Source organism: Mastomys coucha, unplaced genomic scaffold (assembly GCF_008632895.1).
Source record: "Mastomys coucha isolate ucsf_1 unplaced genomic scaffold, UCSF_Mcou_1 pScaffold20, whole genome shotgun sequence".
Taxonomy (NCBI): domain Eukaryota; kingdom Metazoa; phylum Chordata; class Mammalia; order Rodentia; family Muridae; genus Mastomys; species Mastomys coucha.
This window is the reverse complement of record NW_022196903.1, coordinates 47588936-47616852: the sequence shown is the minus strand read 5'-3', so window position 1 is coordinate 47616852 and position 27917 is coordinate 47588936. Positions and strand designations below refer to the sequence as shown.

Genomic DNA, 27917 nt, shown 5'->3' with positions numbered 1-27917 from the left:
TTTTTCGAGACAGGGTTTCTCTGCATAGCCCCGGCTGTCCTGGAACTCACTCTGTAGACCAGGCTGGCCTCCCATTTCCTTTCTTAAAAAGATTTTCTGTGTACTCTTTTGTGTCTTGAGAGTATGTATTCATGAGTGTAGGTGCCCTGAGGGGTAGAAGAGGGCTTTGGATTCTCTGGAGTTAAAGTAGTTGTGAACCATCTAGTACAGGTGTTGAGAACCAAACTCAGATTTTCTGCAAGAGCAGTACATTAACTACTGAGCTATCTCTCCAACCCCTCCCCTCTCACCAGCTAAAGTTCCCACTTACTGTGCTGCCTTTGGAGTGGGGTCCATCCTTCTACCTCAGAGAAAAAGCTTATTGCCACAGTTCTTAAGGCTTCCTCACTGAGCATTAATGGGTGCCAATAGAATTGAGCACTTTAGAATATTTTACCTATTTTACCAGTTTAGAACATATGTTTACTTAACATTCTATCTAGTATGCTATGGAGGGCAGGAGGTGACTTGTGCCTGGAGGCTGTTGTTTCTAAATGAAACTCTTTCTACTTTGATCTAAATACAAGAAAGAAATTATTTTCAATACATATTTACAGGCAATATCCGTGTCTTATTCATGTTCCTTCCTCTGCCTCCACATTTTTCTTTTCTTCCTTCCTCCTTTCTTTCTCTGTCTCTTCTTTCCTTCCTTCCTTGCTTCCTTTCTTTCTTTTCCTCTCTTTCTTTTTCCTTCTCTCTTTCTTTCTTTCTTCCTTTCTTTCTGTCTTTCTTTCTTTCTTTTGTTTATTTGAGACAGAGACTTACATAGCCTAGGCTGACCTTAAGCTTGATGAGTATCAGAGGCTGACCTTGAATTCCTGATCCTCCTGCCTCTGTCTCCTAAGTGCCAGGATTATAGATGTGTCACCACACCTGAATGCCTCTGCTCATTTATACTACATTGTTTCCTATTGTGCATGTTAGACATCTTGCCATTCCTTTAGTCTGTGTTTGGATGCATAATCCTGTTTCTTTGGAGGAAAGTTGATTTGATGCCCTGAGATAGAAGCCAGACTATGCTCTAATAGTTATTAATAGAGCTCTAGACAGCTATGAAAAGGGAAACTCTATGTAGAACAGCACCTACTAAGGAACTGAGGGAATCTTTGCTGGGCTACAGGAGTTGGAGAGCACATGTGCATAGCATGAAAGAGGTCCTGCTTCCATTCCTAATATTAAAAACAAGAGTTACAGAATAGATTATGTTGTTAATATAAACGTATTATTCTTCCATGATAGGGCAAACAGATTCATAAAGCATTGTCTCAGAACCGATCAACATGGGGCTGTCTGTAGACAAAGTCACAAGGAACTCCACACACAGGAACTTGGTGTCATGATTAAAGTGAGATGCCTGGCAAGAAGGATCTCCTTCCCTTGAGTGTACTCAACTGCGTTTAAGTCTTCATTCACTCTGCGCTGAGAAGGAGGGGTTAGGAGGTTTGTTCTTATTGCTTATTTGCTTGTTGTTATTTTGTTTTTGTATTCTTTTATTCATTTAAAAAGACATAATTTCGGGCTGTGGTGGCACATACCTTTAATCCTAGTACTTGGGGCATAGAAGCAGGTAGATCTCTGAGTTCGAGGCCAGCCTAGTTTAGAGAGTGAGTTCCAGGACAGCCAGGGCTACACAGAGAAACCCCATATCAAAAGCAAAGCAAAACAAAACAAACAAAAATAAATAACCTGAGCCAATCAGCTTCCTTTTTCTCTGTATCCACCATTTCCTTATCTTATCTGTGATGGATCACACAACTGTGGTCTTATTTCTATTGTGTGCTGCTTGCTCAGGAACTATCTGCTGGCCACATAAGAAAATATCCCCATCCCTACACCCAAAAATCATTTGATTACCCTCTTGAGATCATTTTCTTTAAACAAAACAAAACAAAACAAAACATACAAGACTTTTCTTTTAGATGGAGTATTTACTCCTCAAATGAGTCAACAGAAAGTCTTTACAGCATACAAATGCAGGGTATAGAGGAAGCAACCAATACAGTGGAATAAGAAAAGACAGGAAAGGCCTTCAAATGCTACAGCTAGAATGTCTTCTTCAAACCTCAGGGTTTGTACCAGTATCTACAGTTGGGGAAAACAAAATTAAACACAGAAATCTAAATTCAAATTAGCTCTTGGGATGTCTGTATATGTATGTGTATATGTGTTTATATACATATATAGTACACATGTATATATATACACATATATACATACGTATTTATATAAATTAGGATTACCCCTAGCTAAAGGAGAGGATGCAAGTATGAGCTGTCCTCCAGGCTTTGTTTGATTACAGACAAACTTGTACAACAGTAAGCTTGTCCCAGCCTTTCAGTTCCCAATAGCTGCCTTTGCTCTTCACCTCTCCTCCTCCTCCCTCACTCCCGCTCTCAGGGCTCCCCCTGTCCCTGGCTGAATTTTGCTCTCAGTTGGCAGCTAATTAATGAGTAAGAGGGCACTGTTAGTGGAGAAAATTACACTGGGAAGTATTTACAACATCCTTATGTGTTTCAACATTTTTCTGTTATTAGAAACAGAGGAAAATTCTGGTAGTGGGAAGGCCAGTTGGCGCTGGGTCAGTAAATCCGTCTGGCAATTTAATAGAATCAACCTTTTTTAATTAATTTTGCATCGTATTGTGTTAAGTGACCTAAGTCGTCCAAGAAATGGAACAAGGAACATAAAAAGTTCAGAGTAGCTTTGCAATTTTTTATCTTCATAGAGTAGAGAAACAGTCATAGAATCCGAACTAGAAAAATCCCTGTTATCCTCTGTGATCTTTAGTGAAACTGGAAAACACCAAAACATCAGACAATGTCACTTCTGTAGGGGTTCAGAAATAGGCTTCACAGGCTTAAATGTTAGGAAAACAAAGTTTAACCCCAACCAACCACAGCATAAACAAAACGGTAAAGTGTGGTGAGGCTGAAGGCTTTGCTGTGTCTCTCCAAAGTCTGTTTACCAGGGCTAAGCCCACATTAGATTCTGCTCCAGAGTTAAACATTAAACATCAGAAACTGTTAACTTAGCTAAGTGTGCATTTTTACTGAGATGTTATGTTCCTTCACATACTTATTCATTTCTAGTTCATTGTGTCCGTCAATCCCATGCTCATATTTCTTAATGAAGAGTTTGAACTGATTACAGCGGTTTTCAGGTTCCTTGGGTTCCTTCATATATATATATATATATATATATATATATATATATATATATATATTTGTATATCTAATCCCTAAAAATTTTTGATAAAAGCATAGGATCTCATGAATGTTTTACAAGGATATCAAAAGGTGTTTTATCTTGTTTTTTTCTTTTCAAAATGCCAGTTGGACTTAATGCTGTATGTATGCCCAGTAGATGCTCTACCACTGAGCTAGAACAGTAGCTGACTTTGTTCTTTTTCCTGGTTTTTCTTTCTTTCTTTTTCTCATTCTCTTCTCTCTCTTTCTTTCTCTCTTTCTCTCTTCCTTTCTTTCTTTCTTCCTTCCTTTCTTTCACTTTGGGTTGGTCGTGTTACATTACCCAAGCTGGCCTTGAAGTTACTCTGTAGTTTATACAGGTTTTGAACCTGACCTGACTTGAAAGAAGCTAGAATTATAGGCTCGTGCTTCAAACTGGTTAAAACGTTATCAAATTTAAATCATAAAGAATGTATTTCTTCTTATATTATTATTCAAATATGTACTTTTTGTTTTTGAGCCATAGTCCTGGTGCCTCAGCCTCTGCAGTACTGGAATTCCAGATGTGGTCTTCTACACCTGGCTTTTACTTTACCTCAAATCCTTGGAGTTGTAGGTTTCGCTCATTCAATGTATGCAATGAGTCCATCATATAAATGCATTGCTAGAGAAGTCAGGCTTCACTGTCAAAGTTAACAGCAGCTACACTAGACTTTACTGTCTATCCCTTAGATGTGAAGCAAGTTGGATAATACTCTGTGAGCCTTAATTCACAGAGAGACAGAGAAGACATAAAGGAAAGGGAGTATTGTCAAATATTTGTTGCTTACAAAACACAAGTCTTTAGCTGTTGCTAAATCCTTTTTTGTTTGTTTGTTTGTTTGTTTTCTTTTTGGAGGGGGGAAATGGGAAGAAGCCCCTGAAAGGCAATACATTTCAAGTTATCCCTTTATGAGTTATCTTGAGATTTATGTATCTCAAGGCAATGTACCAAGATAAGATCTGGGTTGGAAGAGAGATGGGTGTGTTTGTCTGCTTTATGATGGAAGAAGGAGGCTAGGAAAAGGGAGGAACTGCCAGACACTAGAGAGAGACTTACAAGTTGAGACTTTGCAAACTTGTTTCATTAAAACTACTCATTGTCTCTGGACATGGTAGCACATGCCTTTGATCCCAGCTTTTGAGAGGCATAATCATGTGGATCTTTGTGTGTCTGAAGACCAGCTTAGTTCCAGTGAGGTTCCAGGCCAGCCAAGGCTACAGAGAGAGACCCTGCCCCAAACAAACAAAAACAAAATGTCCATTGCCATGTGTTTTTTCAAAATCTTCATGTACCCCAGGGAATGAACGCTGAATCTCAAATCACTCTTCTAAGCCATTTTAAGAAGAGACACACGTGTGCTATAAAGACATAAGACACAAAAACAAGATCGCCCTCCAGCACTGAACAAGTGGACAGCAGCATGAAGACCAGAAAATTGGGGCAAATCAAACAGCCTTGTTAGCGCTTCCTACCAGGGACCCCTCATATTGCAAAGTCTAATTTTTTCCCATACTTTGACCCTTATCTGTTGAGGTTGAAACCATTTCTAATATATTAGAAAATGGAGCAATAGGTACAAAAACAGAAGGCTAAAATAGAAGAATGAGTAGGTGTGAGATTGTTCTGCATTTCTGGAACTCGACTTCAGTAGTATAAGCTACTAACTTTATGTTCCTACTGAAACAACTAAATTACACTGCTACCAAGTTAAGTGAGCATTTCTTTTCTTTTTTAAATATTTATTTATTTATTTATATGAGTACATTGCAGCTGTCTTCAGACACACACTAGAAGAGTGCATCGGATCCCACTACAGATGGTTGTGAGCCTCCATGTGATTGCTGGGAATTGAACTCAGGACCTCTGGAAGAGCAGTCAGTGCTCTTAACCACTGAGCCATGTGGCAAGATTTTTCCTGTCCAATTACATTAAAATATTAATGTAGCAGAAGGCCTGTAATTGGACAGGGAAAGGGGAGACAGCGCTAAGGGTTGCAGAGGCAGAGAGGACGGAGGAAAAGGGGAAAAAACAAGATGGAGACAGTCAGACAGGATGATTCAGAACCAGCGTGACTTTAAATAGCCAGAGGTAGTCATGAATATCATATAGGGATAAAATAATTGTAATAATTTGTCTAATCTAGGTGGGTAGTTTTTATCATTATCAATAGGTTCAGCAATTACTGTGTGGGCATCAGGTGAATTAAGAATTTATTGGTATATAAATCTGACTGGTTAATTATAAGCATCAAAAGTTTTGCCAGGTTACTGGCTATTGCATTATTAACCTCAAGGTGGGCAGTCACTGCATGGGGCTAGCTGTGAAGGCAGAGGATCGCACCAGGGCAAAGTTGCCAGAAGTAGCACAGGAACTTACCGGTCTTTTAAAATATTTCTCTCAACTGAGCCATCTCCCCAGCCCCTGAACATTTCAAGTTACATATCATGTCAGAGGGATTTAAAGCACATGAAAGTTGTGCCCTGCTTTGAGCACAATTGTCTGAGAGCCTAAATTTCATAATAGGTAGTCTAACACAGGCTGAGTAGCTCCGACCCAACATGTTTAGGTTCGGGACTGTTTCAGATTTTCATTTTTGGTGTCTTAGAAGACTTGAATGTACACGATGAAATTTTTATGGATGAGACCTAGATGTGACCATGAAACTCATTTATGTTTCGTATATACCTTCTACACATAGCCTGAAGGTACCACACAAATAATATTGAGTGTCACCTGTGATAAAACTATATTTTGGGGTGTGGAGTTTCTCATTGTGGTATCATGTCAGCACTTGAGAAGTTTTGGGGTTTAGAGCATTTTGGATTTTGGGATTTTCAGATGGGGGATTCTTGGCCAGGATTTCAAAGGGCATTTTTCAGCATTCTTTATGTGACTTTATGTTAAACATATTTTCATTTTGCCATGCTTTCCCACAAAGCATATGGTTCCTTGTTTCCTTCAGAATTCCACAACTTCCAAGAGAAATGGAAATACTGCTGGGGTCAGGCATTGGCTGCTCTCAGCGTTGCTTGTCTTCTCATGTGTCACGTGATGTGTCACAAGAGCGTGACTGTACTCTCTATTCCCTGAAGTTCTGAGATACTATTCATTCTCCACTTATCACAAAACTAGATGGGTGCATCAGGGACGTGGGCAGATCTCATTGTTCATAGTATTTCATCTTTATGACTACACTCTGATCTAGAAGTGGATATATGATCCAAACTAGGACAATTAGGATCCTTCCTGGGGATAATTAAATGGGATTGAGAACATTGTAATGAAGTTGACAAAACACAAAAATGTTCCTTTTTGTCAGATTTCTTATGGCAGATGGTAAACAATGGAGATTCATACCATCTAATGTGGAGCAGAGCCTTGCAGGCCACTCAGACAAAATGAACAGTGAAAGACAGAAGGACATGAGACCAGTGTTGTGGCTCAGCAAATAGAGGCCCTTAGCCACTAAGCCCTGACAAGTTGAGTTTGATCACAGGCCCCACATAGTGAAGGAGAGAACAGTCCTCCTGTGAACTGCACACACAAATAAATAGATAAATAAATAAATAAATAAACTAAATAGGGTAGAAAGATACAAATAATAAAAAAGGCTTGAGTTTCTCTAGCCTTGGGCCAATATTCAGAGACACTATGGGATAGAGAGATCTTTGTGGTTTACAGATAACAAAACCTAAAACTCAGATATCAAAATTGTCTCAGCATTTAGGAAGCTGAGGCAGTCGGATCATGAGTTTAAGTTTAGCTTGGACTATAGAGTGACATCCTCGCAAAAAGAAGATCTTGGCTGGGGATGTATGTAGCTCAGCGGTCGAGTGTTCATCTGGTATGCATATGCCCTGATTTCAGTCCCCAGTACTGGGCAGTTAAAGAGTGGGGGAGGTGGGAGGGGCGGTAGAAATAGAAGTTGCCAGAACAGATGTAACAGGAGGAACCTGTTTATATAAATTTCGAGCATGTGGAATACTCATGAGCCTTTTGAACTTGGCATTTCCTGAAAAGAAAAGAGCTGCGTGTAAATGGCTTAAGGAGCTAGGCTTGTGGAAGAGATGCTTTTGGGGTCAATGGAAAGCTTTGCAAGATTGAGGACAGTAAGTGGGGTGCTCAATGGTGGGAGTGGAAGGGTACTGAGGTATCTGCGACACCCATGTTTCAATAGTGCCACCATGTGGCTGTGATGCTGGAATAGTTTGGCCTCTGCCCAATGTGCCACTTTAGTTAACAGAACCGAGTTTCTGGGTTTTCTCTTCTAGAGAGATTACAAGGAAAGCTGATATACAGTCCTTGAGGTATGCGCTTTTCTTAGACTGGGAGATGGGGGATGACTAGAGGAGGACTGGAAAAGAAAGTACTAAGGAGAAGGTTAGGGTTTGGGCATCAGAAAAGCCCTCTTTGAATCACAATATCATTTTGTCTCCCAGATTGGAGAAGTAGGGCCTATAAGCCATAGTATACTAGACTTGGCTTGTACCAAGTTTCAAAAGCTGGTTATAAAATTTTAGGAATTTTGCAAACTGGTTGTTAAAACCCCAAAGAAAAATAAAATACACATGTCAGATTTAATGACAATAGATTTATGGGGGAAAGTACACAGACTGGGATGCAGCTCCAGTTTTCAAATAATAATTCATTGCAGACAGATGTTGGTCACAGAAACAAAAATTTGGCAAAAACAAAAACCAAATACACACACAAACAGCAACAACAAACCCCAAGTGCGTTCTAAAAGAATATATATATATGTTTACATTATAAAATTTCTAATAAGCTTACATATAGGAAAACATAGATATATAAGTGTATGCATATGCTTTTCATGAAAAGGTCACTTCATTTACTATTCCACCACTATGTCTAAGTTCTGTTTACTATGAATTGCTAATAATGCAATATAACAAGCAGATTAAATAAAATAACAACAAAATATGAGTAATACATCATTTCACTGGACTCACTTCCAGACTAGCAGGCTTCCGTCCTGAATCATACTGCATTCTAGTCATTTGAATGATAATGACCCTCATAAGCTCATATATTTGGTGCTAAGTTGGAGGTGCTGGTTGGGAAGGTTTATGAAGTGTGGCCTTGCTAGAGGAGGCATGTCCCTGGAGGTGGGCTTTGAGATTAAAAGCCTCAAACCATTTCCAGTCCCTCTCTCTCTGCTTCGTGCTGGCAGTTCAAGATGTGAGGGCTCAGCTTTCTGCCCCTTTTGTCTTGCTTGCCACTTGCTACTATGCCTGTTCTCCAAAGCCAAAATAAACGTCTTACTAAGTTGCCTTGGTCTCTTGGTATCTTATCCGGGCAACAGAAAAGCGACTAGTAGATGTATCAGTGCTGCAAACACTTCAGTTTGCAGCCGGGTGTGGTAGCACACACCTGTAAGCCTAGCACTTGGGAAGCTGAGACAAGAGGACTGTGTAGCCAGCCTGGACAACATTAGCAAGACTTCATCTAAAAAAAAAGCCCATACGCTATTAACAATTGAAAAAGTTCATGATGTTACAAGTGCTTGGCAGAAATTTCCATCTTGTTGTTTCCTTAAGTGCTTGGGAGACAAACCAAGCGAACATCTCTAAGCTCTCTGGTGACACTTACAGACCATCCTAAAGAGCTAAGTGCCTGATATTTTTGTGAGATGATATTTTATTCCCATCATATATGAAAAAAGCATGCAGTTAGATCTGGACAGATGGCTCAGCTCTGAAGAGTACATGCTAGTCTAGCAAAGGGCTTGAGTTTGGTTTCCAACACTCAAATTGGGCACCTCATAACCCCCTGTAACTCCAGCTCCATGACATCTGATATCCTCTTCTGGTCTCCATGGGTACCTACATACATGCACATATCCACATATATATAATTAAATATAAAAGAAAAAATAAAAATAGAAGGAATGAAAAGAGGGAGGGAAGGAAAAGGAAGGCAGGCCTGTATATTTAATTCTGGTTGAGTAGAGTTATTTTTAAAAATTCAATGAAAATTACAACAATAGGCAATTTTCCTCCTGAGAAGATGCCTTGCCTGTGGATGGGGGAAATGTAGCAAGGACCCTAGGTGAAGAGCTATAGGCAGTCCATGGGGCTGAGAGAGGACGAATTAGTCTTCTTCAGATTTATCCAATCCCAAGGGGTCAGCCCTAAACACATGCATGCACATGAGCAACACGAAAGGCACTTCAGAGGTCATCTGTCTATCTGTGTGACAATGATGACTTCAGAATATGAGGTCATGAACTTAGGAGAGGGTGGAGGGGAAGCAGGAAGGGTTGGAGAGTGGGAAGGAATAAATGATGTGAATACAGTATTCACATACAGAATTTTCAAAAAGCAACAAAATTAAAATTATGCCTTTGAAGTGAATCATTCTAGTACTTGGCTCATGTGTTCTTTTTGTTTTGAGCCCTTGAAATGGGGCTGATCCAGACAGAGATGAATTCTAAATACAAAGTAGATCCAAGCTCTTGAAGATTTAGTATGACAAGGCAAACTAAAATATGTCCTTAATAATTTTTAACATTTATTATAAGAAGAAATGAAACAAAAATCCTTAAATGTTGGATTATATCTTAAACTATATTTATTTTTAGTATTTTTAATTTATTCTTTGGATATATATATATATAAATAAATGTATTTGATTTTAATACCCCATTACCCTCTCTTATATCCCTCTCCATCCCTGTGGACCCATTCTTATTTAAAGCAAGCTTCCTCCAACATTCATGTTCTTTATTATTTCTTTTCTTCTGATAAGCAACTAAGCTTAATTACAGTTGCTTACAGGAGCATGACTGTAGGGTTATTTACCATACAGGTAATTTACCAGTAGCTGGTGGGGGTTGGTCTTCTGCTCTGTGTTTTCAGATGCTTATTTCTGTGACTTGAGATCTAGTTAGGAAACAGGCATTATCATGAATATTGAGGAATCCCCTATATCAATGTGGTATAAAGGATGCTCCCCAATTATCTCTGATTGGTAATAAAAGACTGAACAGCCAATGACTGGGCAGAGGAGAGAGAAAGGCTGGACTTCCAACCCTAGCCAGGGGTCCCAGGGAGAAAAGCCAGGTAGAGTTTGCCTCAAGTCAGGCAAGGGTCCTGGAGAAGAAGGACCATGAGACAGATGAAGAAAGAAGATGGTCACCATGAGGTTTCTAAAGGAGTTCTCCATGATGACAGATGACTAAAGCAGAGTGAGCCAAGAAGAAACTAAATGCAAGTATCTTGTGGCTTGTGGCTGGGGAAGTAATTAAATAGCACAGAGGGTTAAGACTATCTGCTCAGTTATTATGCTTAAAGCTCATTGAATAAATCTGTAGGTCTCTATCTCATTTATTTGGGAGTGAGTTGAGTTAGAAAAAAAGAAAAAAGCAACCTGCCACCTTTAAATTTCATCTATAAGTGGCTACACCACTAAAGAAAAATGACTCCCTCTTCTATCCTAGCCATTAACTTCCAGTAAGTCTCCAGCTGAGGGTAGGTCTTACAGGCTCCGCCCCCATCCATGTTGGAATGTTGATGGGTTCCATCTTGTACAGGTCTTATGCAGGTAAGCATAGTTATATTGTGTTCCTGAGTACAACAATCAACCATGCTGTATTCAGAAGACATCTCACAGCACGCCTCCTGTCCTTTGCCTCCTGTACTCTTTCTGTACCTTCTTTCTGCATTGACTCTGAGATGATAGTACCATATCCATTTCAGTCCAGGATGGACAGAACTAGAGACACAGAAGAGGCATGCTCCAGGGATCTGAGCCTGGGTCTGGAGTAAACATATAGATGTCCTGTTTAGGCAGGGCACACAACAGTCACTACACTCTGACCATTTGTACATTTCTATGTTGATTCCCATTCACTGCAAAAAGAAGCTTCTCTGACCAAGGTTATGAGCATCACCGATACATGAGTATAACAATAAATATTTAGGGCTTGCCAGAGATGCCTGCCACCAAGCCTGACAACTTGAGTTTGATCCCTGGGATTCACGTGATGGAAGGAGATTACCAACTGTCTTAGTTAGGGTTTTACTGCTATGAATAGACACCATGACCAAGGCAACTCTTATAAGTACAACATTTAATTGGGCCTAGCTTACAGGTTCAGAGGTTCAGTCCATTATCATCAAGCACATGGCAATGTCCAGGCAGGCATGGTGCAGGAGGAGCAGAGAGTTCTACATCTTCATCTAAAGGCTGCTAGAGAAGACTGGCTTCTAAGCAGTTAGGATGAGGGTCTTAAAGCCCATACCCACAGTGACATACCTATTCCAACAAGGCCACACCCACTCCAACAGGGCCTTACCTTCTAATAGTGCCACTCCCTGGGCCAAGCATAGACAAATCATCACATGGACTCCCACTGGTTGTCTATAATGACAATTCTGGAATTTTGGTTTCTTTCTTTTTCTTTTTTTAAAATATTATTCATTTATTTATTTAATGTATATGAGCACACTATAGCTGTCTTCAGACATCTCATTACAGATGGTTGTGAGCCACCATGTGGTTGCTGGGAATTGCACTCAGGACCTCTGGGAGAGCAATCAGTGCTCTTAACCGCTGAGCCATCTCTCCAGCCCCAAATTTTGGTTTCTAAAAGCAAAAACAAAACAAAGCAAAAAAAAGCCCACAGAAGTATTTTAAGAATATGTTTTTGTTTTAATCCCAGGTATGGTGATATCAGGCTGCTTCATGTTGTCCACAGCAGCTGACTATGATTTGTCTCATGCTCTAGCAGAAACATGGTTTTGCCAGATGCAGATAACTCCTGAGATTGTTTGACATTTGCAATTCTGAGAATTTTTCAGAGGGTATACGAACGCTGAAGCCCCAATAGGTGTGGGTAGTTGTTGGTCATTTTGTGAAGGTGATTGCAGTTTGCTAATAGTTGTGTTGAAAGAAGAAACAAAAGTTAAAAAAGTAGATTCATGGATTTTCCAAATTCCTCTCTCCTCTCTATCTTTGTTTCTGTCCTATCTAGTGTTTGGGGGTGAAGGACGTGGGGGATAAAGGGTGGAAAAAGAAGAACCCACAAAGTGACAAAGACCAGCTATAATTATCTTTTTTTTTTTTTTTTTGGTTTTTTCGAGACAGGGTTTCTCTGGGTAGCCTTGGCTGTCCTGGAACTCACTCTGTAGACCAGGCTGGCCTTGAACTCAGAAATCCGCCTGCCTCTGCCTCCCAAGTGCTGGGATTAAAGGCGTGCGCCACCACCGCCGGCTAAACGCTCTTTTTTATAAGAGTTGCCTTGGTCATGTTGTTTCCTCAGAGCAACACAACAGTGACTAAAATGGTTTTCAGTGAGCTCATTAGCATCTGATTAGGGGAAAAGTGTATGGTTATTAATGTGTAGTTCAAGCCCTAGTTCAAGCCACAATATTCCTGACATGGGTTGTCATTCGTCCAAGGAGCATGGGACATCAAAGAGGGGATTTTCCCTCCAGAACAGTTAACTGTGTGCTATGACAATGCCCTCTGCAGGAGTCATCACCTGCCACAAATGTGCTCTGAAAGGGCCATTGGATCCCTGCTAGACCTGGTGGAGATGTCAGACATTGGATGGAAACCAAGAAGTTGGGAAAGCTGGGAAATGAGGCCCAGGAAGGAGACAGTTATGATGCAGATTTTCTATAAAACACTCTTTGCAACAGTCAGTTTCCACATGTGGCCACCCTGCCAGGTTGTGGGGACATTTGGGGAGAGAAACTCTATACCTTTAAGCTCCTCAGTTCAGCTATGCCCTTGGAATGGTGCCTTCTAGCACTCAGTATCATTTAGGATCTACTATGGTTTGGATGTTAAATAGCCCCTAAAAGTCCAAATTAAAGGGTTGCTCTCTAGGGCAGGAGTGGAGCTTTTAAGAGCCTAGGCCTAGTGGGTTGGCCTTAGGTAGTTGGGTGTGCTCTCAAAATGAATATAAGAATCCATTCATTCGCCCTTCTTCCCTCTTTTCATTCCCTCTCCTGCCTTCTTTTCCTCCTTCAACTTCTGTTGGTGAGTACCCATCAGTCTTACCCATTACCCTCACCAGAGAACAAGCCAATGGTGTCTGCCAGATCTTGGACCTTGAAAATAATGAGCTACATAAACCTTTTGTCTGTATAAAACTGGTTGCCTTGGATGTTCTATTGTATGGACATGAAGCTGACTAATACAGAATCAATTACCTTTGACCAAAACAGTTCAATGGATGTGTAAGTTACTGTTCACACTGTTGAGACAAAGTATCCAACAAATGCAGCTTAAGGAAGGAAGGGTTAATGTTGGCTGGGTTTGAGGGTATAGCTTATTATGGTGGTAAACACATGGCAACAAAATCTTGAGGCGACTGGTCACATGGCATCTGCTGTCAGGAGGCTGAGAAAGATGAATGTTTGTGTTTAGCTCACCTTCTCTGCTTTATTCATTCCCATACCTTACCCTGTAGAATGTGGAAAATACTCTACTCCATTCCCATACCCACCCAACCTTAGGCTGAGTCTCCTAACCTCAATTAACTTGCCTTAATCAACCTAATCTAGATAATCCTTCAAGACACTCCCAGAGATTTATTTCCATGGTGATTCTAAAACCCATCAATTTGGCAGTCAACATCACAGTGGATTTCACTGTAGGTTTTTTTTTTCTTCTTATTTTTAAAAGATTTATTTATTTATGTATATGAGTGCTTCATTTACATGTATGCCTGCAGGACCGAAGAAGGCATCATCGGATTCCATTACAAATGGTTGTGAGCCACCACATGGTTGCTGGAAATTGAACTCAGACCCCTGGAAGAACAACTAGTGCTCTTACCACTAAGCCATCTATCCACCATTGTAGGAATTTTTTTGTTGTTGTTTCACTTTCTTTTCTACTTCCGAAGTTATGACTTAGAGCTACAGCCTCAGATTCTTGGCTCTCCCTCAAAGAATTTGCCTTGCATCTGTTCTACCAGATCTCAGATCTCCTTTATCTGTATTTCCTCAGGAATAACAATAAAAAGAAGAAAGAAAAATTACAATTTTATAGCATGTGTCACTGCTCTTTTTGTAACTGCTATCTTTTCTTTGTGTGTGTAACATATACATGTATATGTGGGGAGCATACCCATGTATGTGCATGTGGAGAGCAGAGAACACTGAATGTCTTGCTGTATTGAGACAGGGTCTCTCAATGAATTGGAAGCTGCCTAGTTCAGCTACACAGGCTGGCCAGTGATTCCTGAGATTGGCATGTCTTTTTCCCCCAATACTGGGGTTAAAGTCATGCAGAGCTACGTCTAGTTTTTCCTTCCTCCCTCCCTCCCTTCCTTCCTTCCTTCCTTCCTTCCTTCCTTCCTTGTGGAGAGCTTTTTGGATCTGCTTCTAGGAATTTGGCAGGAATTTGATATCAGGCTAGGACAATGAAGTAGGCTCAAAGCAAATACAGTCGAGGAATGTATTGCATTCCTTGTATCTGGATTATCCTGATAACCCCCTAAACATAGTAACCACGAGACTTTGTTTATTGCCTTGATTTTTGCCCTGCTTGTTCCTTGACTACTTTATTTATGCTTCTTGTTTATTGCTCAGCTACAAACAAAGCATGTCTATGCCTTAAGGACTGACCATATCCTTCATATGTACCCAGAATGATATAAAAGTGGACTAGAAAAAATTAAAATCACTTCAGCCTCAGAACTGGCTGGGGTCATACTATAGTGTTGTCTAATTGTCTTTTTTTTTTTTTTTTTTTTTTTAGGTTTTTCGAGACAGGGTTTCTCTGTATAGCCCTGGCTGTCCTGGAACTCACTCTGTAGACCAGGCTGGCCTCGAACTCAGAAATCCGCCTGCCTCTGCCTCCCAAGTGCTGGGATTAAAGGCATGCGCCACCACGGCCCGGCTCCTTCATTTGTTTTTAATACAGGTACTGGGATTCAAGCTTAAGTCCTGTCACATAGGACCTTTGCTTTGTTACTTAAAGCAACTAGAATCAGCAGGGAGAATGATAGGTGGATTTCAGTCAGGAGTATAAAAGTTCAACCTTTAAAGACATAGTTAGCTCTGTCTTCCAGCATCCTCAACTTATGTTTGTTACTGTTGTTGCTATTACTACGCAGCCAAAGATTACTTAGAACTTTTGATCCTCCTGCTGGACTTCTTGATGGGGAATACAGGAGCATATAAGTCCATGTATTTTATGCAATGGTGAGGATGAATTCAAGACTGTGTACATTCTACAAATAATCTATCAACTGAGTTTCATTTGTAACCTTTTCTGTTTATTAAGAATTAAAAGTATTTTTTATACAATAAAAAAAGACATAGCAGATCAAATCCAACCATCAATAAGAGAAATAAAACATATAATAAAATGAGGTACAGTAGCTCATGCCTGAAATCCCAATGTCACAGAGGTGACAACAGGAAGATTCCTGGGACCAGCTGGTCTAGTCATATTGGTGAGTTCTAGGTTCAGTGAGAGACCTGTTCATCAAACATAAGCTGAAGAGTACTGGGAAACACAGTGTCCACCTCTAGCATCCACATAATGCTCAAGTATGTAGATAGCCTGCCTACACACACGCCCACGCCCACACACACATGATAAATGGATTATTTTGAGAAAGGTCTATACCAGGCTGGCCTCAAACTCAGAAATCCACCTGCCTCTGCCTCTCAAGTGCTGGGATTAAAGGCTTGTGCCACCACTACCTGGCTTCCACTGAGACATCTTGCTGGCTCCCCCTTTTGTTTGTTTTTGTTTTGAGATAGGATCTCTCTATGTAGTCTATGTAGTCCGGGTTTGCTTTGAAACTCTTAATACTCCTGCCCTAGCTTTAAGAGTGCTGAGATTTAGGTGTGTGCCGCCATGTAAAGCATGATGCCTGAGTTCTAGCACCAGTTACTATGTAATCTTGGACAAATTAATGACTCCTTGTGTTCTAATGTCTCATCTTAAAATATAAATAACCCGAATCATTTCATGCATATATTAAAAGATAATCTGAATTAACCCATATCTTTATATAATTTCTTTGGTTCCTGGTTCCTAGCATAGGAATATGTTCAAGAAATGAGAGGTATTGTTGGTGTTTGTCTTAGTCAGTGTTATATTGCTGCAAGGAGACACCATGACCAGGATAACGCTTATAAAAAGGAGCATTTAATTGGGGGATTGCTTACAGTTTTAGTAGTGGTCATCATGGTAGTTAGCAGACAGCCAGGTGCTGGAGAGTAGCAGCTGAGAGCTTTACATCCCGATCCCCAGGCAGTAAGCAGGTGGGGGAGGGGGGTGGAGCTTTTGAAACCTCAAAGGTCACTCCAAGCTATACACCTCCTTCAATAAGGCCACACCCACACCAACAAGGCCACACCTCCTAATCCGAGTATTCAAACAGATGAGCCTACAAGGGCCATTCTCATTCAAACCACCACAAATAGTCCTCAGGACATTGTGAAAACATGAGGGTTATAATGATATGCCTTTATAATATGTAATGAGATCAAATACGATGTCCTCTAAGAGTTTTGTTATGTGACTGTTTGAGAGGGAGAGGCAGTCTTCCCCAAGGACTAGCTCCCAAATTGATTATCCAATACTAAGTGGCCATCCCCAGAAACGTGTACATATGAGTGATACTAAATGAATATTAAATGGACCAGCACATTGTATGTGTATACTTATAAGTAACAATAATAAAGAAAAAGAAATTACAGAAAGTAAAAAAAGGGCTTGGGAGAAGAACAGTGTGTAGGGAAAACAGGATATAAAAATAGCTGACTGGGGGCTGAAGAGATGGCTCAGCGGTTAAGAGCACTGACTGCTCTTCCAAAGGTCCTAAGTTCAAATCCCAGCAACCACATGGTGGCTCACAACCATCTATAATGAGATCTGATGCCCTTTTCTGGGATGTCTGAAGATAGCTACAGTGTACTTACCTATAATAAATACATAAATCTTTAAAAAAGAAATAGCAGGCTGGCAGGCAGTGGTGGCGCATGCCTTTAATCCCAGCACTTGGGAGGCAGGGGCAGGTGGATTTCTGAGTTCGAGGCCAGCCTGGTCTACAGAGTGAGTTGCAGGACAGCCAAGGCTATACAGAGAAACCCTGTCTCAAAAAAACCAAAAATAAAATAAAATAAAATAAATAGTAAAAGAAAAACAGAGAAATGTCAAAATGAAATCCATTATTTAGTAGAAATAGAAACTGCTAACTAAAAAAATGGGAGAAGAGAAATACTCTGAAGACAGCTGCAAGGTCCCCATGTCAGTGTGAACAGGTCGTGCAAGGTCCCCATGTCTGTGTGAACAGGTCGAAGCTGTTATCTCTTGAGAGTGCTGGCAGGTTTATTTTTTTGTTTGTAGAACATGATTTTAATATTTTCAACTGTTAATATTCAACAAACAGAATAATTATTTTAAGATATAGTTTGTTGTTATGTCTCCCTTTTCATTTTTGATTTTATTAATTTGGATATTGACTCTGTGTCCTCTGGTTAGTCTGGCTAAGGGTTTATCTATCTTGTTGATTTTCTCAAACATCCAGCTCCTTATTTTGTTGATTTTTTGTTTAGCTTTTTTTTTTTGTTTCTATTTGGTTGATTTCAGCACCGAGTTTCATTATTTCCTGCCATCTACTCCTCTTGGGTGTATTTGCTTCTTTTTGTTCTAGAGCTTTCAGGTGTGAGGTCAATCTGCTAGTGGATGCTTTCTTCAATTTCTTTTTAGAGGCACTCAGAGCTATGAGTTTTCCTTTTACCACTGCTTTCATTCTGTCCCATACGTTTTGGTATGATGTGTTTTCATTTTCATTAAATTCTAAAAAGCCTTTAACTTCTTTCTTTATTTCTTCCTTGACCAAGTTATCATTGAGTAGAGCGTTGTTCAGTTTCCATGTGTATGTGTGTTTTCCGTTGTTTTTGTTGGTATTTAAGACCAGCCTTACTTAGTCTATTGTGATCTGAAAGGGTGCATAAGATTATTTCAGTCTTCTTGTATCTGTTGAGGCCTGATTTGTGACCAATTATATGGTCAGTTTTGGAGACGGTACTGTAATGTGCTTAGAAGAAGGTGTATTCTTTTGCTTTAGGAGGAAATGTTCTATAAATATCTATTAAATCCATTTGGTTCATAACTTCTTGTTAATTTCATTGTATCTCTGTTTAGTTTCTGTTTCCATGATCTATCCATTGCTGAGAGTGGGGTGTTGAAGTCTCCCACTATTATTGTGTGGGGTGCAATGTGTGTTTTGAACTTTAAGTAAAGTTTCTTTTATGAATGTGGATGCCCTTGCAGTTGGAGCATTTCAGAATTGAGAGTTCATCTTGATAGATTTTTCCTTTGACAAGTATGAAGTGTCCTTCCTTATCTTCTTTGATAACTTTTGGTTGAAAGTTGATTTTATTTGATATTAGAATGGTTATCCCAGCTTGTTTCTTGGGGCCATTTGGTTGGTGTCTCATAACAGCACCATCAGCTAGGGAACAGGTGTTTAAAATATGCACCTGCTGGGCACATTTCATGTTCAAACTTTAATATATGGTGATGATTTTCACTCAGTAACCTTTTATAATTCATATTTACAATACAGGTAATTGTTAACCACCATAGTCAAAGATTAGAAAATGGAGCTAGATAATATATAACACTAGGTGTTTCTAGGCCCCCTTCGATGACAGACCAAGGAGGTGTGTGTACACTAACCTGTGTATATGTACCCGTTAAACATGAATTTATACTATTACAACTTTAATCTCCTTAAATAAACACAATAGCATGAACTCAGATTAGCTATTTGGTTATAATTCAATTTTCTTATCAATGTTTTGTGGTCAAAAACATTTTTAAAATTAATTGTAGGAAAGACTGGTCATCATGCCTATCTAGATTCAATTTTCTGTTTTTTTTTTTTTTTGAAACAGAGTTTCTCTGTGTAGTCCTGACTGTCTTGGAACTCACTCTGTAGACTAGGCTGGCCTTGAACTCAGAGATTTGCCTGCCTCTGCCTCTGGAGTGTTGGGATCAAAGGCATGGGCTATCACTGCCTGGCACTCTTTTAGAGATTATTTTTATTATGTACATGTGTGGGGTGTGTGCATGTGTGCAGGTAGGTGCATGTGTGGGAGTATGTGCATGTGTGGGGTGTGTGCATGTGTGGGGGTATGTACATGTGTGGGGGTAGGTGCATGTGTGGGGTATGAGCATGTGTAGGGATATGTGCATGTGTGGGGATATGTGTACATGAAAGCAAATGCCCACAGAGGTCACAGGTGTCAGATCTCCTGGAGCTGGGGTTACGGATAGTTGTAAGCTACCTGATGTGGGTGCTGGGAATTGAACTCAGGTCCTCAGAGGGAAAATATGTGCTCTTAACTACTGAGCCATCTCTCCAACCTGATCTACTCTTTTAAAAAAATTACCAATTCTTTCTACCATATTTTTAATATTTCTTTGGAGCTAGGTGTTGTTTAGTATCTAAGTTCTTGCAGATGGAAAGAGAAATTGTAGGCTGGGGATTGTAAAATGATAATGATGATGAGCACAATCAGTGGGCACATTCTTGGCCTCTTTCATCTTTCCTTTGCTTGGGACAAGACGGAAAGCTGGAAAGCAGTGCCGGACTGGATTAAAATCAAACTGGAACTGATCTTAGAATTTAATAACCTGAAGCTGTCACACTGGGAATTGTCAGTCTACCAAAAACTTTTTGTTGTTGTTGTTAGATAGTGCAGGTTCTTGCACATGCTACATACATACATACATACATACATACATATATACATACTGTACTTCTGAATTACACTTATAGTCCAGGCTTCTTTTATGCACGGAAAAAACAAATTCCTGGCCTTTGGTCTTGAGGTCTCAGCCAGCCAAACCTAAGTATCAGGTGACTTCAGCTATTCTTCTTTCCCCTCACCTCCCAGCTCAGTGTTTACAACCTCACACATGCTCTGGATCCTCCCCGCCCCCAACCCCCGCTGAGCCATGTGAACATCTAAGTACAGCTTCTTTTTTTTTTTTTTTTTTGGTTTTTCAAGACAGGGTTTCTCTGTGTAGCCCTGGCTGTCCTGGAACTCACTCTGTAGACCAGGCTGGCCTCGAACTCAGAAGTCTGCCTGCCTGCCTCTGCCTCCCAAGTGCTGGGATTAAAGGCGTGAGCCACCACCCGCCTGGCTTAAATACAGCTTCTTAACCAGACTAAACGACTTTCATGATACTTGTTACCTGAGAAAAAGACTTCTTTGGAAGGTCACTTTTAAGAATATCTTGAAAACTGGGAAGTGAAATTGTTGTAGAAAGGAGGGAGGGGTAGAAGGAGAAAGAGAACTGGGCAGCTCAGAGTAATGGAGCAAGGGAGACAGTATCCTCTTACCATGGAGGAAGTATGGGCGCCATCTTAGGGACAGGTGAAAAATTAGCTAGTTTGGTCTGTTAGGAAAAAGCCTTTTTCTTTTCCTTCCCAGGTTCTGATGACAGGAACATTAATTAGATCTTAGAGTTATACAAGTTTCTAGCTCTCTCGCCCTTCCCCCACCCCAGTCTATTTTCTGTTTAGACTGGATGATTTTATGGTTCTGTCTTCAAGTTTGTCGATTTCCTTCATTCTACTCTTGCCCTTATCAATTGGGTTTTATAACTTCAATAACTGCATTTTTCAGTTCTAATTGTTCCTTGCTATGTAGTCCCAGTGGGGCTGGCCTCAGCTCCCCATGATGCTTGCAGTGTATTTCCCCAGCCAGCACGTGCTGGCATACCTCTTTATTGTTTCCCACATGCCTTCCTTATCACTGAGCAGTGGTAAATGGCCTGCCTCCTTACAGTCAGGTGGTGTGTGTGTGACACTATCCAGGTTGAGCAGCAGAAGACCCTTGCAGTAGTGCATCGTGACCTCTTCAGGAGGACAAATGACCCTTTCACAGGGTCCTGCATATTAGCTATCCCGCACATCAGATATTTATGTTACAATTCACAACAATTATTCACAACATAATTACAGTTATGCAGTAGAAATGAAAATAATGTTATGGTTGGAGGTTGCCACAACATGAGGAACTGTATTAAAGGGTTGCAGCATTAGAAGGTTGAGAATCAATGCTCTAAGGTAAGGGTGGAATTCTGGCCTTCTTCCCTTGGTCTCTGATGACACCAAGGAGACGCATGCTCATAGAAAGGACTTTATTGTTGTCCACTGTGGAAGATGCCAGACAGGCTGAGGGGTTAGGGATACTGTGATGTTTGGAGGTCTCACCACAGTCTGGAGAGTGGGGAAGCCTAGGTTTATCATTTCGCCTATGTGTGTATATGCTTAAAGTTGTGTGTGTGTGTGTGTGTGTGTGTGTGTGTGTGTGTGTGAGTGTGTGTGTGTGTATGTGAGTATTGGGTTGTGAGCGTGTATGTGCTTGTGTGTCTGCAGTTGGATGGTGTATGTACAGTTGTGCAGTGTGTATGTCTATATTTGTGTGGTGTGTGTGAGTGTATATGCATATATGTTTACAGTTGGGTGGTGTGTGAGTATGTTTGTGTGTAAGTGTGTGTACAATATGTGTGTGTGTCTCCAGTTGGGTGGTGGGTGTGTGTGTGTCTACGGTTGGATAGTTTGAGTGTGTAAGTTTGTTCGCCTACTCTTGTGCGGTGTGTGTATATGGTGTGTATATATGGTGTGTATATAGTGTGTGAGTGGTATGAGTGTGTATATGTGTATAGTTGTGTATATGTACAGTTGTGTGGTGTGTATGTGTGAATGTGTATGTTTACAATCAGGTGGTGTGTGTGTGATTGTGTGGTGTGTGCATGTCTACACTTTGGTGGTGTGTATGTGTTTACAGTTGGGTTGTATGCTTCTGTGTGAGTGTATGTGGTGTGTGTGTCTACAGCTGGGTGATTTGTGTGTTTGTGTGTATGCTGTGTGTCTACTACCATTGGGTAGTATATGTGAGAGTGTGTATGTGTCTACAGTTGGGCTGTGTGTGTATGTGTGTGTGTATGTGTGTGTGAGAGTATATGTGTATATGTGCCTGTGTGTTTCTAAAGTGGTGTAGTATGTGTGTGTTTGTGGTGTATGTGTGTGTTTCTATAGTTGGGTGGTAGGTGTGTTCATGTGTATAAACAGTTGTGTGGTGTGGGTGTGTATATGTGTATATATGGATGTGCAGTTATGTAGTGTGTATATGTATGTATGTGTGTGTATGTGTCTATGGCCGGGTGGTGTGTGTGTGTGTGTGTGTCTGTGCATGTATATGTATTTCTACAGTTGAATGGTAAGCTATCTTCTAACCTAACATGCTCTCTGTCTTGCTAAGATGCCCATGTCTCAAGTTTTACATTAGAAAAGGTTTTTACTGAACACTTTTTGTCTGTGACTCTTTGTACTTTCAGAATTTGGTTGTGGGGTCCTTTTTCAGTCTTAGGGACATTGCTTACTAGGGTCTGTGAGAGAATGAAGAAAAAACAGAGACAAAGGCATATGTGTAGGAGGCAGGGATCAGGTGGGGTGGGCTCTGAGATGGAGAAACTGCAGCACCCCAGAAGCTCAGTGTGTTTATTGTATAGAGTTGAACAGAGAGGCAAGGGCTATTGCATACATCTGAACCAGGAGGCGGGGTTATTACATACAGATAAACAAGGATGCAGGTTTTATGATATACAGCTGGATCAAGAAAATGGGTCTTGCTAATCTCTAATCTCAGCAGGAGCAGTTTTAGTGGGGTGCGGTCTTCAGGCCATAAATATCCAGGCGAGAAAGTTATGGTGGGCATTTTCTGGACATAATATTAATACCCACAATTGGACCTCAAAGTAAGGCTTTGTCTGTTTCCTCCGGGTCTCACCCTGGGAAGGACTTTGTTTACTCAGGGCTGAATGAAAAAAAAAATATAAGGAGGATATGACTGCTGCATAGGGTTTGAGGTTTTTATTATAGATATAAGGGTGAGCACAGGCTAAGGCAGAGACATCTGGGAGAGTCCAGAGTAGACATGACCAGTGTACTGAGCAGTGTAACTGAGTAGGGGAGAGGGGAGGAGAGGGGAGGAGAGAGGAAGAGAGGGGAAGAGAGGGGAAGAGAGGACAAGAGGAGAGGAGAGGAGAGGAGAAGGGAGGGGAGGGGAGGAGAGAGGAGGGGAGAGGAGGAGAGGAGATGGGAGGAGAGGGGAGAGCCAGAAGCCAGAAGACCAAGAGGCAAAAAGTATTTTGATTACCGTGTAATCAAAATAGTTGGGATATGTAGGAAAGAGCAGTTGAGGGAAGGGCAGTCCAGCCAGTTCCTGGGCTGGAGACTTTAAGGTGGAGAGCTAGGTATAACAGCCAGGGTGACCCTAATAGGTACTGAGAGATGCTGGAAGAACTTGACAGCAGAATCTGCTTTGATGTTAAAAAGGCCCCTCAGTACCTCAGTTAGCCATTTGTCCCAGGGTTGAGACCTAACAAGGCTTCCTCTGGTTCTCTCATTTGGTCTCTCCAGCTCTCGGTCTGAGATATATTAGGTCCATAAAGAGTCATGGGATGGGCAGGGTGTGGTGATGTATACCTTTAAGTCCAGCACTCAGGAGGCAGATGCAGGTAGATCTCTAGGAATTTGAGGCCATCCTAGTTTACATAGCAAGTTCCAGGCTAATGTTACAGGCCAATCCCTGTCTTAAATCCAAGCTTTCTCAACTCCCCCAAGTCTAACTGTAGACAGTAAACTGCCTTTCAAATATAGTAACACTTTCAAATAATAATAATTGCTAACAAAGTCACAACACTTAGGAAAAGCTGCCTTTGAAAATCCTTTGTGAAGCAATTCAAGGTTTCTGGGAGGAGGCAATAATCTACAGGATATGGGAATAAATTAAAATTATGACTTATCCCTTTGTGACACTGAAACAAATAGAATCAAACTTTCAATATTGGGCCAGTTCCATAGCCAGAGCAAAACCAAAGCAAACTAAATCAAACCACACACAAGTGGCACTCCACTTGCTCCCCCACAGTCTCTTGTTCTTTCTACTCCTCGGAGGATGGTGTTCACAAGAGTCGGCCTTTTGTAAGAAATAACTCATTTTCGAGAAAAGAGCCCCATAAACAACCCAGAGAAACAAAAACAGTAGCCCACAATAAAAATGACAAAAGCAATCTGATTGGGTGTAAAATCTCAGGAGGACTGGGATATTAACTCAAGGAGCCGCAGAGATGAATTGATGTGTTGTCTTGTGTCGTAAACAGCTCTGCTGTGGGGGTCGACATAGCTGGAAAGCAGACTGCACTTCAGCAGTTAAATATAGAAACCTGTAGGGACACATTTATTGCTTGCAGAAAATCCATTCCAGTAAAACCTAAGGAAACCAGAATAGAGAGACATGAAATGCTCCAGAAACCAATTAGCCCTATTAGGGATAGGGACAGAAGCACCAAATCTAAGAGACTGGCCAGTAGCTACAATGGTATTTGCTTGTTTATGCTTGTTTTGCTTACTTTTCCTTTACCTCTGACGTTCTTTTCTGTTATTAGGGTGGGACAGAGGACTGTTTGGAAGGGTGACCAGAGAAGGGAATTGTTTTCCTATAGATACATATGGGTTCTTGAACTCTGTCTGTATGGGTTTCTGGGAACGTTAACACTGTGCCAGAACCCAGAGCCTGCAAAGAAATTTTCGACAATCTTAGTTTTCCTTTTATCAGCCCTGCGGGTAACTAGGAACAGGCTTTTTGCTTTTTAAGGGTCAAACTTGAATCCCTTGATTTTGATTTTTAGGTTGGATGAATACAGCACAAGGAAAATGGATTAACAAAACAAAACCAACACAGGTTTTTTTGTTTTGCTTTTTTTTTTTTTTGAGGGTGGATTTGGGGCTCCCCTTGGTTTTCCTATTTCTCCTCCCAAGTCCCATTCTTTCCTCCTGACCTACTTTTCTTCAAAGGTTATAAGCCTTGTTTTGGTGTAGAAGATAAGAATCCTTCAGCGGAAATAGAATGCTTTGCGATTATCCCCCAAGGAACAGAAATTCAAATATGTATACTGTCTTACTTAGGGTTTCATTGTTGTGAAAAGACACTATAACCATCGCCACTCTTATAAAAACAAAAACCATTTAATTGGGGCTGGCTTACAGTTTCAGAGGTGCAGTCCATTATCATCATGGTGGGATGCATAGAAGAGTCCAGGCAGACATGGTGCTAGAGTTGGAGCCGAGAGTTCCACGTCTTGTCCAAAAGCAGCAGAAGGGAACTGTGTGCCACACTATCTGTAATTTGAGCATATGTAAGACCTCAAAACTGGTCTCCACATTTCCTCCAACAAGGCCACACCTACTCCAATAAAGTCACACCCCCTATGGACCAAGCATTCAAACATATGAGTCTATGGGAGCCACACTTATTTAAATCACCAAATTTACCGAATATCCAAATAAGGAAAGATCAGCAAAGTATCTGTTTTTATAATATATATATATATATATATATATACACATACTATATATATACTATATATATACTATATATATAATAGTATATATATATACTATTCCCTGGGTTTAAATGTACCATTAGATTTTGGTTTCAAAAGATGCAGGTTGTAGAATTTTAAAACATTAATAGCGCATTCCTTGGAACTCAGTAAGTTCCTAGAAATTCTACTCTTCAAAGAGAACAACGTTATTAAATTACTTCCCTACTACTTTTCAAATATGATTGGAAAAACCGTTGAGTCATATATCACATAGATATCAGTTATTACATACATGGTAGATTCTGTGATTGTGTTTCAACAGACGCTGAAAATATATATGTTAACCTTGGGAGATTCATGTATTTATTACTGAGGTTAAAAATGAGTCCCTATACTAGGAAACAAGGAATTTCTGCTCTTTCCTTAAATACTGCAGTAGCTGCGGTTCTTGACTGTGAGGAAGAAAAACAATCAGCAGCCCTGTGAAGCAGGTGCTGGGAGGAGGCGGTAGTGAGCGACAGCCACCGCCTCCTACACACCCCTCAGCTTTTGGGTAAACAAGAATTCTCCCACCCAAAGGCTGTAAATTTAGCAGGAGCCAGAGGCAAGGCAGGGCGACTATGGGTTTGGGAATCCTGATTGGTCCGTTTTCGGTCACGCCTCTCAACACAGTGCTCCGCCTCGCGCTGGGAGGAGCCCAAGCAGAGCCCGGAGAGCGCGTGCGCGAGCTGTCCTTGAGGTGGTGCGGGCCATCCCCGCTGCGCACACTCGCAGTCCACAGGCCGTGTGTGAGGCGGCGGAGGTCACGGCGCGGAGGCGGGGCGGGGGGGGCAGCATGGCAGCCTCTTTGGGGTTCCGGGGAGCAGCCTCCGGCCTCTGGTACTGGAGCGGCCGGCGGCGGCCCGTGGGCAGCCTTGCAGCGGGTAAGGACCTCGCGCCCCATCTGCTCATCTTTCTCTGGCTATCCGAGGAGTACTTTTCGCCCGAAGGGCTGCGGTTGGTTTGAGGGTCAAAGCGACAATTGTGGTCGTCTCCTAGGCCTGGGCCCCTTGTAACTGCCTCCTGCGCGGTCAGCCTTCCTCTCCTGCCCTATGTCCGGCTCCAGATTGTTTCCTCTGCGGGACCGAGGAACAGCTTGTGAGGAATGTTTGGGTCACTGGCGTGCTCTTTAGATTTGGGGCTCCTAGGACATTTGGAGGGCTCAGCTCCCAAGGTTGACCCCACCGCACCCACTTCTGGGATCCCTGGCCTTCCAGCTACCCGGCTTCACCCTAAGCGGGCGCTTCCTCCAACATCAAGGCCTGACTTGTGTTTAAACCACTCTAGTGTGGCATGGCCGTATGCTAGAAAGCCAGCAAAGTTTGTCACCCTTGACCAGCAAGCAGAGCTAACTCCATTATGAAATGGAGCTGTCCTGCCTCAAAGTGGTGGACTTTTGTCAAATTATTAACCACAATTCTTTGCCTCAAAACTGTGTCTATAACCTAACCGATTACTATGCTGTGCTACAAGTATGGAAAGTGACCAGGGATTTAGAAAGAAGCTGTGTTCAGAGCTACGTGGATATCTGAGACTACTTTTCACGTGAGGACCTCCCAAAGCTTTAGAATAAGTAAATTTGACATCTCCAACAAGATCCAGGAAGTACCCCTATTTACTCCCTAACTCTTGGATTTTCTAGGACATCAAGACACCTCTCTAAGAACTGGTTGATCTGTAGGAGATACCGAAGGATTTTTTTTTTTTTAATGTAAAAGTTTATTTTAACAATGTAACAATGTGCTGTTTAGTGCTATCATATACAGGATTAGCAAACAAAACACCTTTGACTGCCTAGCATGTTGGAGGTTCTGGATTCTGGGTGGCTTTGTTCACTTGTTTTAATATTTGTGTAAGAAATAGGTTGGGAATTGATTTCTGAGCAGCTCCCCGTCTTTGCCCTCAGAAAAACCTATGAATTTTCTTTCTGCTTTGGAAGAGCATTTGTGTGATAATAGGTAGCAGATGACAGATAAGGAATTGTGGTAGCCAGATGCAAATACATATGATTTTGGATATAATTTTTTTTTTAAATTACTTGAAGAGAGCAGCAGGTTTCTCATCAATGTACAACATTTTGAGATCTGATTAGTCCAGGGTTATGTATTTGCTGTTTAGTGTTTTTACAAAGTGACTAATGATAGTTTCATGAACCGCTCATGTACCTTTTTTGGCTCTGACAGCAGGACGGACCTGTTTAC

The 27917-nt window shown here is 41.1% G+C and overlaps 1 protein-coding gene and 1 long non-coding RNA gene across 2 annotated transcripts in view; both read left to right on the top strand.

The window, feature by feature from the left end:
• The window catches only part of LOC116098932, a 41873-nt gene extending 40448 nt beyond the window's left edge, over positions 1-1425 (top strand). The window contains exon 4 of the long non-coding RNA XR_004122005.1: positions 1279-1425. This is a non-coding gene — a long non-coding RNA (uncharacterized LOC116098932). The remainder of the gene's footprint in view (positions 1-1278) is intronic.
• Positions 1426-26385: 24960 nt separating this feature from the next.
• The window catches only part of Hibadh (3-hydroxyisobutyrate dehydrogenase), a 105432-nt gene continuing 103900 nt past the window's right edge, over positions 26386-27917 (top strand). The window contains exon 1 of the mRNA XM_031381933.1: positions 26386-26600. Within this exon, the coding sequence (XP_031237793.1) occupies positions 26513-26600 (88 nt within the window). The 5' untranslated portion in view covers positions 26386-26512. The remainder of the gene's footprint in view (positions 26601-27917) is intronic.